The sequence below is a fragment of the Pararge aegeria genome, chromosome 21 (assembly GCF_905163445.1).
Source record: "Pararge aegeria chromosome 21, ilParAegt1.1, whole genome shotgun sequence".
Classification (NCBI taxonomy): domain Eukaryota; kingdom Metazoa; phylum Arthropoda; class Insecta; order Lepidoptera; family Nymphalidae; genus Pararge; species Pararge aegeria.
In genome coordinates this window covers 11,746,302-11,763,684 of record NC_053200.1, presented here as the reverse complement: position 1 = coordinate 11,763,684, position 17,383 = coordinate 11,746,302, and the positions used below count along the sequence as shown (strand labels likewise).

The 17,383-nt window shown below is 35.8% G+C and overlaps 1 protein-coding gene across 1 annotated transcript; it reads left to right on the top strand.

Annotated features, from left to right (window-relative positions):
- Nucleotides 1–8,757: 8,757 nt before the first annotated feature.
- LOC120633449 (uncharacterized protein K02A2.6-like) lies at nucleotides 8,758–12,781 on the top strand. The gene is made up of 3 exons (XM_039903656.1): nucleotides 8,758–11,057; nucleotides 11,260–11,492; nucleotides 12,000–12,781. The coding sequence occupies exons 1-3, from the start codon at nucleotides 8,758–8,760 to the stop codon at nucleotides 12,779–12,781; spliced, it is 3,315 nt and encodes a 1,104-aa protein (XP_039759590.1).
- The last annotated feature ends 4,602 nt before the right edge of the window (nucleotides 12,782–17,383 follow it).

Here is a 17,383-nt window from a genome sequence, read left to right as displayed (position 1 = left end):
CAGAAATTGGAAGAATATTGAAATCGTGTTCTGGGAGCAACCTGTATCTGCCTATGTACCGCTTGTCAGCTCGCGGTGGGATTGCATTATATGATGCGGTATCTCGACCTGCTGGCGGCGTATTTGTTCACCTACCCGCTTAAATTTTAAAACTTTGTATAACATTAGAGGATTGTGCAATGTCCATACAATGGAGTTTCAGGACATCAAGTCAGAATCAACATCAAGACAGGACATCAAGTCAAGGTAGAATGGAAGCAGCCAGCCTCGCTCTCATCGCCCGCAAGATAGCAAAATGATTGTAAATGTTGATGTTGGAAAAGAGCAACTACTGAGTTTCTTGCCGGCTCTTCTCGGTAGAATCTGCTTTCCGAACCGGTGGTAGAGTCACACAAACATGCATACTTGACGTTTCAAAAGTGCTTATATTAGGCCTACTTGAAATAAATGAATTTTGAATTTTGAATTTTTTTGAATTTTGAAGTCACCTATGTATACCTATCTACTTATGATTGTAAGAAAATAAATAAAATAAAAATAAATTCAAACATAGATTAAATCAAACGAACGGACATACTTTTCTTTCTCATTACTTTTATGGATAGAGCTGCAAATTTTACGCCTGAACCTTTTACCGAGAGGAATTTTCCGGACGTATAACGTAAACGGCAATAAAATAAAAATCTTTTCCTTAATGCCTAATGACTATTGGAGTGAAATACCATGTAAGACTTTTTGAGTTTCAATTAATACGCAGGCGACCCTAAAGTTTATGAAGCCCTTATAATCATTTTGTTTTTATACCGCTGCATTAAGTGGCATTTAAATTATTATTTACAAACAAGAATTACTTAGTTACTCGCAAAAAAAAATTGTCGTCTACTCCTCAAATTGATTGACACTGGGCAGCACTTATATGACGTATTCCTGGAATGCCCTGCGTAGTTTTGTAATGCTTATAGTCGATGAAATTCCACCTACAACTAGCAATGATTACCTTCTATTAAAAACTGAAAACAATGCACTCCTTTTTTGGTACGTCTTGTAAGATGGCAATTACGTTGGTCGAAAATTAGACGAAATAAACAAACAATTGAATTGCGTAACCTTTTTCGTCACAGTGACGCGACGCGACTGTCTGACGCAAAGTCAACAATTGCCAACCACTTGTGCTGTATTTTTAACGAACAGATTGCCACTTGTTCACGATAATTAAGCATTATTTACCTGTTGGATCATTAAAACTTTTTTCAGTTCAAATTCACTACGACTTTTGAAGAGCGAAAAGTCATTGTATTATTTACAGCTAGCAGTTCCCCACAACTTCTTCCACCTTCATCTTCTGATTAGTATCATTTTCGTTTGCTTTTTTACACAATATACCCCGACTCACCGCGTTGTATGATCCGCCTCTGCTATAACTACGTTTGCGAGGCTCCTGAGGATCGTAGTTCTGTTCAATAGCGGATACCCTTCCGCAAGAATTGTACTTTAACCAATACTAATACACCGAGGGTTCTATATTCCAGAAAATTAGTCATCAATATCATCAACATATCAACCCATTACTGGCCCACTATAGGCCACGGGTCTCTTCCCACAATAAGGAGGCCACCACGCTGGCCCAGTGCGGATTGGTGGTCTGCACATGCCTTTAAGAACATTGTAAAATAAGTAAAATATATACATTTATGGGTTTTTGAAACCGTAAATTTAATTGGAAATTGTTTCCATATTAGTTTAATATCGTAACTTCATATTTTTAAATGTTTAAAATAACATTTTATAAAGAAAACATCAATAATATTTTTTCTCATAGATATAGAACAAAATAAATATTTGAGAAAAACATACATAGCGACAAAATAGGCCTTTTTGGCATAATGTTATTTAAGAGATTGCTGGCACTGGTTAAACATAGGAATTAAGAATATATGGTGTTGATAATTGTACAGTGTAAATGAGCGAGAGAGTTTTTTTAATTAACGAATAAATGATAAACAGACAAACATGTAACATCTATTTTTAATTATATACGTAGTCTCTGTCCCATCGTGGAAATAAACTTAAGTACCGTATTTTATATTCAGAGTGGTTCATTATTCTACCAAGCAATGGAAAAATTAACGAGCAATGTCTGATTTATGCCTCTATCAGATATCTTCATTGTACATACAAAAGTATCAAGTGCACTGGATTTACTGGGAGTGCCTCGTTGGTCTACTAATTAACATATTTAAATACTCTGCACGAGGTCAAATGATTGCATGTCATGGGCGAGATATATATTATGGAGGGTGGGATTAAATATATTTGTTTTAATAACATTATCACTAAGATAATTATGGACCTGCCAACGCGTTACTTGAATACATTTTTAAAACTCATTTATCAAATAAAGTTTATAGATACAACTTATGGCTTACTTACTTAATGTCTCTGGCAAGTCAGAATAATTAGTGTAAATAATTACACAGTTGTAAAATCTCGATGTTGAAAAAGAGAAACTCCTGAGTTTCTTGCCAGCTTCTCCTTTATTAAACGTGCCCACTGAACCAGTGGTAGAGTCACTGCAAACCGGAAGAATGGACGTTTCAAGTGTGTTTTGTGTGGGCCTTAGACTAATAAGCCATCACAAGTGATTTCTGAGTTTTGAATTTTTGAGTTGTATTTTCATAACCTGGAATCTGGAAATAGGTGAATATTTTTTTTATACATTAATTCAGAATTACAGGCCAAGATAATAAAAGGGGATTAAAACATTGCCCTCCTCCACTTGTAACTTAAATGTTAAGTGAAAATGCGCCTGTCAGTCTTTTCGGAAACTCAAACTGCATCTGTCAAGAGAAACGGACAGCGAAAAGAATTCCATTCCTGCTTTACAACTGTACGTATTCCAAGCGCTCGAGAAAAGCTCTTCATCCTGATTGATGGAATATTTATTGCGAGTGTAAGAAAAAAATTCCAATTACATTTCAAGTAGAGTTCAATCGAGACTCAATAAAATCTATACTGAGCAACAGTGGCGTACACAAGATCATTGACCACGGTAGCCATATAGCTGGAAAACGGCATAAAATGGAAAATTACTCTTCCTTTTTGAGTTATATAAATTTTTAATTGTAGGCCGTGCATTTTTGCATTTATTAAAAGCACGCAACTGCTTAGCAAACAATAATTTTCAACAAGCAAGACTAAAAATAATTTACATCCCGATAGTCAGTTTTGAGAAATGTTTCTAAAAAAAATATATTTATATATTTAGACTCAAGCTTTTTTTAATACCTGACTGCGTGTCCGGCATTTATTCTGTTTAAAACACAGTATGAGCTCCATCCCGGTTCTCTCACTCCGTCGGGGAAAACGCACGACTTTTACAGTTTTTTTTAACATGGGGAATGCTCACTCGCGAACCAGCCTACGGTTTTCATTGAAGCAGACCCTCGTCTGGGGACATCATATCATGTCATCACATTTGCCAAAAGGGCACCTAGAACCTAGAGCACAAGTATTAATTACGTATTTTTAATTTTCCTTCTTATTAATTTTCTTTCTGTATCCAAGGTTGTGGTTTCGATTCCCAAAACTGGAAATTTTGTCTGATGAACGTGAATGTTTTTCAGTCTGCAGGTGTACTATTATAAGTACTTATGTATATTATTCATAAAATTTATTGTTTTTTACGTTTGTGTCCGCAAAACTAAAAAAGAAGTAGATTTGAGTGGTAGCGTTTAGTTTTATTAAACTTACTAGTTTTAAAGTTGCCTTTACTCGTATATACTCTTTATGGTTGTTAAGGTCTCTAGAAGAACCTAAAGCCTTAAAGTTTTTTTTCCGGTTTTCGTCTCTGGTACTTAGTAAATCCAAGAGTAAAACCGTGGTTAATGTAGCAGTAAAAAACAACTGCAGCATGTTTTTTAAAACAGCAAATTACCACTTGTCCCGTTATAGTACTAGTTTCCACCTGGATCATTAAAACTTTGTTGAGTGCGAAATTGCAATGCTCTCTGGCTTACTACGGCTGTTTTATGTCAGCGTATTTTTTGTCATACACTTACTTTGACGATGAAAATAAACAAAAGCTATTTAATGTGCAGAGTGTAACTTTTCATCAGATTAAAAAAAAGGTTCGGATGTTTTTTTTGTATAAAAATTAATTTAATTGGTGCGACTTTGTTTGTCTGGCAAAACTTATTTATATTTCCGTGATAATCGCTAAAAACCCCCTTGCGAAGTAAAAAAACCACTTATTATAAACTTGAATTTACATGTGGACTTCATTCTAAAGCCTTCTTATTTTCAGAAGAGACTCACGCCGTGCCCTGTAGCGGACCGTTAATGGGTTGAAAATGTTTTTGATGATTCTCTTTCTTCTTCTGCTTGCGGCTCAGGTTCGCCTGGTCCCTGGGGTTACTTCGACCGATTACGATCTATTGTGACCCCGCTGTCTAGATCTCCCGGCAACGTTGGTCGCCGCTAAGAATAGCACTTTTCTTGCTAGAAGAAACTTAGCATCTTCTGGTTGTATTATATACTTCCCCAAAGGAGTGCTGCGTTTTTGCATCAACGCGGGACAGGAACAAAAATGATAATGATTACGTTTCTTTAACTTTATTTCAGTTTCTATTATGTATTAACTTAGGTATTCGTATATCTTATCTATAGTTCTTGTCTTTAATTTTCCTAGTTCAGCACATTTATATTCTTTATATTCATTCCCGTGAGATCAGCTTCCACATTCCGTCTTGTATTAAAGATTCCATCATGACGCAGTGGGGTCACAGGGTGAGCTTAATTTATTCTAAGAGATTCATTAGTTTTATTTTTACCCGATTGTTCTAGAAGGAAAGTTATTACTGCGGGTGTAAGTGTGTATGCGTGTACATGTCAGTCTGTGGCGTAGTAGCTCCCGAACGGATGAAACTATTTTGATATAGTTTTTTTTGTTTGAAAGGTGAATTAGTCCGGAGTGTCTTAGCTTTGTTTGATTAAACTCAATCAAAGATGGCCGCCGCCAAAAAATGGCGGAGTACATATTTTTCCACAACTCCCTCAATATGACTATCAAATGAACGGGCTTGACTAGTTGAATACTATACGCTATGGCCAATTTTAATTCTAATGTTAGTGCTTTCACAAAATGGGGAATTACAATCATATAGCTTGTAGCACATAATGTGTCGAGTGTTTTTTATTTTTATTGAAAGGTAGTTTTTTTTTACCAGTGTTATGATAAGTTGTTTGCGTTTTATTATTTTCCCACACATTTCTAGTTTGGAACGTAAAGGTTTCTCTGATTGCGTCAGCATCAAGCAGAAACTATTGATAAAGTTTAAAGACACCGTGAAGTATATCTGCATAGTCTAGAGTCTCATACAAGTCTGAAGAGTATTGAAGATGTACCCGTATTTATCAAAATATCCACCAACGTCATAAACAATAGCTGTGAGTCAAATATAATTTTTATTATTTCTTTAAACCTATTATAAAATAAGAATTGCTATATTTAACTATTAAATTTATTATACTATATTTAATTATGAAATAAGAATCATCAGAATATTTGTTAAAATGCAAATTCAGTTTAATATAATATCTGGGACACAGTTTTCAATTCAAAGTAAAATTTATTATAAAATTACTGTAACACTAGTTTAGTGCGTTTTAGGTACTAAGAATTCAAACGATGGTTTAAAATAAGTGATTTTGAGATGATCTTTATGTTATCACTTTTAATAGTCCCAAAAATCACTTGCTGTGACGGTGATGGAAAACATTGTGACGAAACCTGCATGCCTGATACTTTTAATTCCTCAAAGGCGTGCTCTGTCTAACAATTCGCACTAGGCCTACGTGGTTTAATAATGGGTTGATATTGGTAATCACATTCACACATAGGGTGACGATAAATTATAAATTGTAAATCGATGCAACTAGAATATAATATACTCGTTATTACCCGCGACTTGGTTCGAGTGGAAATTTGAATGTGTATGTTATTCTCTTATGACTTAACAAAAATAAAACTTTTGAAGGGAACTATATATTTTCCCATTGTAAATAGTGACAAGATGCAACATACGCATTAATTAATTGTTTAAAAAATTGATTAAAACATTGTTTTTTTTAATCTTTCCTCTTTTCTCTTAGTATGTTGAAATTTATTGTGATTTATAAAAGTATTTATAAATAAAAATATTTATTAGCCTATATGCTATTCAAAACTATAATCTATCTCTGTGCTAAATTTCATCCCGAACTGTTAAGTCATTTTAGCGTTATTAAGTTACAAACATCCATACAAACTTTCGCATTTATAATGTTAGTATAGATTTCAGTAGGTGAACTTGAAAATGATAACAGCGATTAATCACCACCCTGACATTTAGTTTTATAGCAGCTCCAGTTTCCAGTAAATCTATTTCGGTTTAACTACCTACCTCTTCGTTTTATACGGTTAGTTGACCTTTGGCAATAACGAAATTAGATCTGGATTTACTGGTTGTTAAAGGTGCTGACGTCATATTACTAAATACCACCTTTAACACAACCCATCTATCGCAGGAAAACGGATGTTTCCCAAGGGATTTTTAAAAATCTTAATCAAGACGGACCAAGAACGCTGGCAACCGCGAGTAGTTCTGTAAAAGAAAAGGATTGTCAGGGAAAAATTAAATTTAAGTTTTAAAACAAATTCAATTTTTTTTTAATGAAAAGCAGTCGCTTCACTGTCATCTCTTCCGAATGGAAGTGACGATGCAGTCTTAGATGGAAGCGCGCTGACCTGGAAGAGGGGTGGCAGGTCATTCAACTCCTACCCCTAAAATCTTGTATGAATGGCTTTAACTAGATCTCTAATTCAGTTTACGTGAGATCTTGGTCAGATTCATTTTAACGATTCACGGTAAGTAATTAAACCACTACTCTATAAAATTGAGTCATGCATATTGCAATAGTTCTATGGAACGACCAAGTCATACTTTTTGACTAGGAGATAGGATTTTAGAATTATTTCTTGGACACCGTTCCACTTTAATTCCACGGTCTAAACCGCTTATACCCAGCGAATCCCTGCGAATTGCTTGATCTGATTCTGACCTGATTGATCACTCTATCCACATAGTGGGGGCGTCTACTAACAATGCGTTTCACAATTCCAGATCGCTGTTAGATAACTATGAGCACCTACGCAATAACAACAATTAAATCTTTACTAACGTTATAAAAGCGAAAGAGTATTTGTTTGTACTTCCTGCACGCACTACCGAAGCATACATTCAACTTGATTTTCGTCATAGAGTTAATTGAGTAATGCTTCGGAGTTCGCTTCGCTTCGTTTATTTGGAGAAAAAATTATAACAGTAAATTATAACAGTAGGTAAAGAGATGGTGCGCGGCCGCCGGTTAAGACCATAAGGGATGCTACACAGAGTAGCAACTACAGAGTAGAATCATCTTACAATGTACCACAGACCAATGTATAAAGGTTTGTTTACATATCCACACTTATCCAAATAAGATGCGTTGGTCCGTGAACTTAATGGTTTATTGGGAGTACAAATTAAAATTATAACATTGGGTACAGATATATTGTGCAGTCGCCGGTTCAGGCAATAAGGTACGCTACAAAGAGTAACGACTACAGAGTACAATCATACCATACATCGTACAATGTACCAAAGACTTATGTACAAAATGTATAAAGGTTTGTTTACATATCGACGCTGGGCCCATAGCCTGATGGGTTTCAATTAAAATATGAAACGCTGGCTTATGAATTTAAAGGTTAATAGGGAGCACAAATGAAAATTGTAACAGTAGATAGAGAGATGTTGCGCAGTCGCCGTTTCAGGCAATATAGGACCCTACACTGAGTAACAAGTACAGAGTACAATCATAGAATAGGGTAGTAACCAGCCACGGCTCCACTTGACCAGACCAGAGAAAATTGAGAAATTATACATTCCCATATTACCCTACCCAAAAACCCATTTAAATCCACTGCGCTCACCGCTGCGACAGGGAGGTCGTCACGATTCTCAGGATTATTGAATTATCTTTTAAGCCCGCTATGCCGTATTGTAGCAGTGCAATAGGCCTATGCTATAGAAGGCCTATACCCAGCATAGGACATTAATAGAATGATGAAAACAAAGTAGACTACCCACAGTGCACCTATAACAAAGTTACACCAAAAGTAATAAGAGATCAGAGGTACTACAGAGGTAGCCGAAATCGTAGAGGACAATGACCGCACCGTCTACGACGTAGAAGCGTTGGATGTCCTAAGGGACCTTTAGTTTGATTGATCGCTGTTTTCAACGTTGAGGCAAAACAAGAAAATAGAAAAGCGCTAGAATTTTACTAAAATTTCAATACTAATTCAAGCTGAAAGCATTTTTGGACTATACTATATACGTCTAAGATTTTACTGGCTTAAGCTCTGTGAGTGAAGTTAAAAACGTTAATGTAACTTATTTTAGTGCATCTAACTCCGTTATCTGGGATTTATTTTTAATTACATTCGCATTTAAAGCACACATTCGTGTTTATCAATCTTGGGTATTATGTAACTGTCATATATAAGTATCTACATCATTTGTTTACCTTTTCTTAACAAAAGTAAAACCAAGTGGGTAGTTTAATTAACACATGTTCAGACTGTCAAGTTTTGCTACCTAGCTCAATAAACGTGTTACTATGCAATATCATATTATTTATACATAATAGTGGCGACGAGGCGAAAATTTAATTAAAATGGACCACAAATCAGTGAAATTTAATGAATTTAATCAAAAAACGGATGTATGGGACAATTACATCGACCGGTTAAAGTTTTGTTTTGAGGCTAATGGCATCATGTTAGACGGCGCCAAACGAGCGAATTTCTTTACTGTGTGTGGAGCGGAAGTCTTTGAGACTCTTTTGGCCTTGATTACACCAAGGAAAGCTAGTGATGTGACATTTGTTGAAATTGAAACAATTTTAACAAAACATTATAGCCCAAAGCCAAATGAAATCTCCATGTCATATAAATTCTACACACGGAACCAGAATACTAATGAAAATGCATCAGAATATATTGCACAGTTGAGGAAAATTAGCTCAAAATGTAATTTTATGGAATTAGAACGGATGCTACGTGACCGGCTTGTGTGTGGTATGAAAGATCGTCGTCTACAGTATGAACTCTTGAAAAAAGATAACCTGCATTATCAAGATGTTATTGATGCCATGTTAGCAGCAGAGACTGCAGGAAAAGACTACCATATGATTCATTCATCTATGGGTACAGAAAATAGCAGCACAAGTACAAACTGTGCAGCAGCAACAACAACTCAAAGCTCCTCAGTGGAAGAGATGGACATAAATGCAGTACAAACTAGATCAAATACACGACTATGTTTTCGGTGTGGTGATCGTCATGGTGGTGAATGTAGATTTATAAATGCCACCTGTCGGTTCTGTAAGAAGCGAGGCCATATTGAGAAGATTTGCTTGGTAAAGAAGAAATCTTTAAAGAGAAATATTAATTTCACAAATGATGAACACACAGATACACACTTGAATGGTATTTACAGCATTAACTGTGAAACCAAAGTATTACCATTTGTTGTTGAAGTATCATTGGAGAATATACCTGTTGTGATACAGGTAGACACAGGTGCAAGTTTTTCATTAGTAAATGAATGCACTTGGAAGAATATAGAACATCAGAACCAACATATAACTCTTCAACCAGTGAACCTTACTCTACGTACATGGACAGATACACCTGTAATCTTACTTGGTCAAGCTAAACTACAAGCTCAATACAGAGACATCAAATGTTCACTAAATGTTATTATAGCAAAGGGTCGGGGCCCCAATCTTCTGGGACGGGATTGGCTGGGCCCATTGAATATCGCATTGAATATCAATGTTATAGCTAACAGTGATCTTGTGAACATTGAGAAGACAATTTTAAAATACAGCAACATCTTCAGGGATGGACTGGGCACATTTAGGGGAGATCCAGTGACCATACATCTCAAACCTGGTGCTACACCTAAGTTTTTCAAGGCTCGTCCAGTACCATATGCTATCAAGGCTAGAGTTGAAGAGGAAATTGATCGCTTGGTGGCTGAAGGTGTACTGAGGCCTTTATCTTATTCAGAATGGGCAACACCTGTTGTGCCAATAATAAAGAAGTCTGGAGACATTCGGTTATGTGGAGATTACCGTAGTACTGTCAACCAAGCAACTGAGTCGGACACCTACCCCATGCCAACAGCAAATGAGGTATTTGCTACAGTTGCAGGTGCGAAGTTCTTTACAACCTTAGACCTTGATAGAGCATACACACAAGTGAAAGTTCAAGACAGCACTGCTAAAATGTTAACATTAAACACATGCAAGGGTCTCTACTCCGTACATCGGTTACCTTTTGGAGTCAAAGCCTGCCCTGGAATATTCCAGAGACTCATGACAGCATTGCTAGCAGGAGTTCAAGGAGTGGCAGTCTTAATTGATGATATAATTGTAAGTGGTCCTACAATGCTGGAAATGCAACCACGACTTGAAACTGTTCTAGACAGGATACAAAAGGCTGGATTTCGTCTTAACAAGAGCAAATGTAAATTTGCTCAAGAAAAAGTAGAATTTTTAGGTTTTGTGATTAATGGAGAAGGTATCCACCCAGCTCCAAGTAAAATAGAAGCTGTAGTGAAGACGCCAGAACCACAGAATGTCCAGGAGTTACAGGCTTTCTTAGGACTGTATAATTTTTATGAAAGGTTTATACCCCACAAGGCAACTATACTTGAGCCATTACATAGACTACTAGATAAGTCTCAAACATGGCAATGGACTCAACGGGAACGAGATGCATTCAATAAAGCTAAACAGTTGCTTACATTTGAAACCACATTAGTTCATTATGATTTATACAAACCACTAATTCTTACGTGTGATAGTTCACAATATGGCGTTGGGGCAGTGCTATCGCATGTGATGGAAAACGGACAAGAAAGACCGATCGCAATGAGTTCTAGGACATTAAATTCCCACGAACGACGGTATTCACAGTTGGACAAAGAAGCGACTGCCATTATGTTTGGCATTAAAAAGTTTCACAATTATTTTGCGGGGAGGAATTTTACTGTGATAACCCTGTGATAAGCCCCTACTTGGAATATTCGATCCAAAAAGGCCAATGCCATGTATTTTATCACCTCGTTTGACAAGAATCGCAATAGCATTAACTGCGCACGATTATAGCATTGCTTATCGACCAGGAACTGAAATCAGCAATGCAGACAGTTTAAGTCGATGGCCGCTACCTGTACCAGATCAAGAGGAACAACCTCTCTATGAAATACTACTGATGGCGGAAAATCTTAGTGATTTCCCTTTTACCGCGCTTGAGATATGCTCTGAAACGAAGAAAGATCAAACTCTCTCCCGAGTTGTTCACTTTCTACAAAGCGGATGGCCAAACAAAGTTAACGATCGTGATTTACGAGTATATTGGCTACATAGATCAGAGCTCTCTCTACAAAATGGTTGTGTATTATTAGGATTATTAGGTTGTCGTGTCGTCATACCACGACCTCTTCGACAAACCATCTTACGCATGCTGCATACTACGCATAATGGAATTGTGCACACAAAAGCATTGGCCCGAAGTTATGTGTGGTGGCCACAATTGAGCGATGATATAAATGAATTAGTAAATAATTGCACTCGGTGTCTAGAAAATAGGCATATGCCTCCAAGATCATCACACGAGTGGATCGTTCCTTCAAGACCATGGTCCAGAATACATATTGACTTTGCAGGACCATTTATGAATAAAACTTTTCTTATAGTAGTTGATGCTTTTTCTAAATGGCCTGAAGTGCTAATGACAAATAGTACTAACTCGGCATCAGTGATTCGTCATTTAAGGAACTTATTTGCTACTCATGGTATTTGTGAAACCCTGGTATCAGATAACGGAACTTCTTTTGTGTCCGCAGAAATGAAATTGTTTTTAGAATCTAACAAAATTAGACATGTGACATCCGCACCTTATCACCCGGCCACTAATGGCTTGGCAGAGCGGATGGTACAGACAGTGAAGGAAAAGCTTCGGAAGATGGATGGATCATGGGAAATAAAAATTCCAAATATGTTACTAGGTCTTAGGGTGACTCCGTGTTCTAAAACAAATAAAAGCCCTTCGGAACTTTTGATGAATAGACGCCTACGCACGGTCTTAGATTCTTTGCACCCTGATAGCCTGCAGTATAAAAAGGTTGAAGGTCAAATAATAAATAATGCACAACAGAAAAACAGAGAAACTAATGTGGGACAAAAAATAATGTACAGAAATTACACAAACGGGCCAAAATGGTTACCTGGTCAAGTTTTCGAAAAAGATGGCCCATCTAATTACAGAGTACAAACTGAAGATGGTGCAGTTTTACGGCGTCATATAGATCAAATAATTAAAGTACAAAATAGAGAGAAAACAAGTGACATAATTGGTGGAAACAACAATGAGAGGAGTAATGCAGAGACTGAGGAAGATAAGATTGATCAAAATGAACAGAATAATGATTTAGGAAGCGGATCAGAGCAAGAGTCAGAAAATGATCCTATTATTGAAATACCAAGTGCAGAAAAATGGGAAGAGATGTTAGGAATACCTAAATCAGCTGAAATTGAAACGTCAGGGGGGAAGATCAGAACTAAACGAAATGTTCATTCTAAAGTTCCATATTCTAGACCCAGTTGTTTTAATGAAAATAATGATTAAATTGATTACTTTATTTGTTTAATTTTATGTTATATTTTTAATAGTGTACTGTGGATTTCTTGATTTAAATTGTTAAACTTTAGTTAATTTACATGACATACTTGGGGGAAAGGTATGTCATATATAAGTATCTACATCATTTGTTTACCTTTTCTTAACAAAAGTAAAACCAAGTGGGTAGTTTAATTAACACATGTTCAGACTGTCAAGTTTTGCTACCTAGCTCAATAAACGTGTTACTATGCAATATCGTATTATTTATACATAATAGTAACACTAGCTGTTGCCCGCGAATTTGTCACCGTTTAATTTTGTTTTTGAAGCATATTTTTCAATTGCGTGTACTTGTAAAAAAATAAATCGGGTGTAGTTTTAAAAAAAAACTTTTTTAATTATCTAATTATTGTCCTTAGTTTATTTTGAACTCGCGAAAACTTCTACATTAAATGTCCGATTGGAATGAAAAAAAAAGTATTTTACTGTTATCTCTATCCCTATCCCTACTAATATTATAAATGACAATGTAAGTTTGTTTGTTACGCTTTCACGCAAAAACTACTAAACCGATCCTCATGAAACTTTGTACACATATTTTTGGAAGTGTTAGAAGTAATATAGGATACTATTTATCCTGACATTAAGCTCGGATCCTTTTGGGGAGGGGATGAGTGTTTGACGATTTTACACAATAACTCTGACGAATTATAACCGATTTAAATAATTATTTTTGTACTATAGAGGTTATAATATTTGTTTAATTTTGCCCAAACTGTGGTTGGAGATAGAGAACAGGACTCCTCAGCGGACAGCAGCAGACCCCTCATTTAAGGCTAGCGACACTGAATAATTTAATTTTTTTTTAGATCTACAACTAAATTTAATACCACATCAAAAATAAAATCAATAGCAGACGAAGTCGCGGGAAACAGCTAGTAGAATATATTTTACGCATGAGGCTTAACACCTATGCGGGAAATTGACGGACACAGGGTAGCAATGTGTAAAAATGTAGAACCTGTTCTTTTCCACTTATCATCAGGAGGAACATCTACTTCCGGCAATTATTACTTGAAGTCAAAAATATATGTTTTAGATCTTCCGGTGAAGATTAAGAGAGATCTTCTTGTCTATTTTTTATAATAATTTATCCATTCCGCGTTTTGTCGGTGTCATCATAAGTGCATTCTACTCCGTATGAGAATAAATAAATAATAAATAAATAAATATACTACGACAATACATACATCGCCATCTAGCCCTAAAGAAGTAAGAACCCACCCTTGGACTCAGTAAGTAGGGTCGCTGCAAACTGCGCCAATCGGCCGTCATCGGACATCAAAATGTAAATTGTTTATGTTGGAAAAGAGCAACTGCTGAGTTTCTTGCCGGCTTCTTCTCGGTAGAATCTGCCTTCCGAACCGGTGGTAGAGTCACCCCTCTTCCAGGTCAGCGCGCTTCCATCTAAGACTGCATCGTCACTTCCATTCGGAAGAGGTGACAGTGAAGCGACTGTTTTTCAAATAACAAATACTCAATGTGTAGTGACACACAGACAAACATGACGTTTCATAAGTGCTCATTAGGCCTACTTGAAATAAATGAATTTAGATTTTTTTTAATTTTGAAAAGAAGCTGAACAAACAATATTTATAGAGAAACGACTCGGCTTTTAGAAAACATTAAAATGCAATGTTGTTGCAGACATGCAGTGGCGTGCAAAGAGGTTATGCACAGGGTATGCAGATGATATAAAATGAAGAAAATCTCCAGTACGAGTTATAAATACTTAAGGGTACGCTTTTTATAGCTCTTGCAACGGCTATCCTTAAGTTTATCATAACTCGTACTGGAGATTTCTTCATTTTATATCATATGCATACCACAGGGTATATGCACAGGCATACCCTCTATGCACGCCACTGCAGACATGCTACCTCAACAGTTAAAATTTTGAAATTATTAGAATTTCGAACAAGTTTTCGTGATTCGGCGATGTAAATTGCTTCTTGTGCTCTTAACTTCTTAAGTAATTAAGTTTCTAAAATTAATTTGCAACGTTTAAAACTTTTGATTGCCACTTTTAGTTGCCGACAAATCATAATAATTCTGACAGCACAACCTACAGTTTTCGTAATGCAAATTAATCATGCTAAATTATTTGCATATTTTACCCCGATTTATGATTTTAAATGAAGAAAAAGAAATATTTTCTTCGGAAGCTCGGATTTAATAAACAACATTATGTTTTTTGTTTTATTTGAATTGTTATAGAGGTGACAACAAAAATATCAAAAAATTCTTATGTATGGGAATAACCACTTTAAATCACTCTCAATAGATAACAAAATTTAGTTGATACGAAGTTCACCTAGTCATCTAGTCCTCATGATATAATACTAGATGTGCCCTGCGGCTTCGCCCGCGTAATTTTGGCAGCAGGCAGCGTACTGCTACATAGTCTACACCTATAGTATAGGTAATAGGTATACACCGGATATATGAGATTTAGAGATTTTTTCACAAACATTTTTTTTTCCTACGTAATTTTTTTTTCAATGAAAAGTATACTATATTATTTCTAATACCTCCAAGAATATGTATAAAAAGTTTCATGAACATCGGTTCAGTAGTTTTCGCGTGAAAGTGTAACAACTTACATTCACATTTATAATATTAGTAGGGATAGTTGGGATTATCATCATCGGCACATACAACATTCATTATTGTATATATGAAGTACACAAGAGCAATTGAAGTTCAATGTAGACAAATATTAACTCTTATCACAAAATATTCCAATGGAAAATAATTACTGTCTGCATCAAAACTGGCAGCTTAATTTAACACCTACTTATTTTAGCATTCAAAAAAAAGAACGAAAGTACTAGCACAGAAAAACTAATAACACTAAATTAAATGACAATGTGAGATGGTGATAACGAAAAAAAAAATAACAACCGGCTAAGTTTGTTGCGGGCTTCTTCTTAGACCAGGGTGCATTTGGAACCCTCGTAGCTTTATATTAAATGGACGAATTTATTTATCGCCACCAACTCACTCATATGTACATGTAATGTACGCATCAAAAGTGCCATCTATGTGAATAAAGAAATATTTGACTTTGACTTTAAAACATTTATTAGTCAATGGGGAATGTTATAGGAATGATGAAAAGCCAGAGTTCAGAGTTCGGATCCCAGCACGCATCTCTAACTCTTCTAAGCTATGCGCGTTTAAAGCTATAAAAATATCCCTTCTTCTCACGGTAAAGGAAAACATCATGAGGAAACCTGCATGCCTGAGAGATGTTCAAAGGTGTGTGGAGTCCACCAATCCACACTGGACCAGCGTGGTGGACTGCGGCCTTAACCCCTTTCCATTGTGGAAAGAGATCCGTACCCTGTAGTATGTAGTGTACCTACAGTACTTTGCTGGCTCAGGACTTCAGTCGATTTCTCGAACGATCCCTTTCTTGTGCCCATGGCCGCCAGTTTCGCATGCTGATGGTCTGTGTATTGTCTCAGTCTGCTCTGTCTATCCAGCGCAATTTTTGCCTACTAATCGATCTCCGTCTGGGAGGCTGTGGCGACCAAATTTTTTTTGGTTGGCTCATGTCCAGACCACTTAGTATTAAGATTTGTAAGTGCTGGACGATGTTTGACTCCCCAAAGATGTGATGAATTTCATTCTTGTACCTGAATCGCCACAGACCATCCAGTTTTATCGCACCGTATATGGTTCTTAGTCTTTGAAAAAAAAAAAAAAGAGAGTCATTAAGGGATAAACTTAAAGAAGTTAAAATAATGACGGTGCATAGTCAGTACATATATGAAAATTTAATTTATGTCCATAAAAATATATCAAAATTTAAAAAGAAAATGCACTGTAACAATATAAATATTAGAAGCAAAAATAAACTCGTTGTGCAGTTTACTAGGCTACACAAAATTGCAAATTCATTCAAGGGCAATTGTATATTATTTTATAACAAATTACCAAATGAAATCTTTGAGTTGTCTCTCAATAAGTTCAAAGTTTATATAAAACGTAAGCTTACAGAAAAATCCTATTATAACATTAAGGATTATTTAAACGATAAAAAAGCTTGGGTGTGAATTGCTCTAGCTTCATAGCTTAATTTAAATTTACTGGAAGATGGTGATAACAAAAAAATAAATTTACCCGGCTAAGTTTGTTGTGGGCTCTTCTTAGACCAGGGCGCGTTTGGAACCCTCGTAGCTTTAGATTTAAGTTGGCGAACGAAGTTATCACCATCCCGTTACAATTATGTAAAAAAATATGTATGAACGCTTCATAAGTGCCTGTGATGGGCCTACATGAATAAAGAAATTTTGAATTTGAATTTGAATTTGAAAGCTAAAAAATAGGAAGTACTGATAATCTTAAATAATCTGTAAAATAAAAATAATCAAACAAGTTGCATATATATTTATTACAAAAAATGAAAACTTTGTATCTACAATTAAGAGCTAATAAATAAGCTAATTCATATCAAACGGTTAATGTAAAAACAGAAAAGATTTAGCGTGGAAGATGATTTTGCACTTTGAATTCAGACGGATTGGTCGCGTATAATTCAGA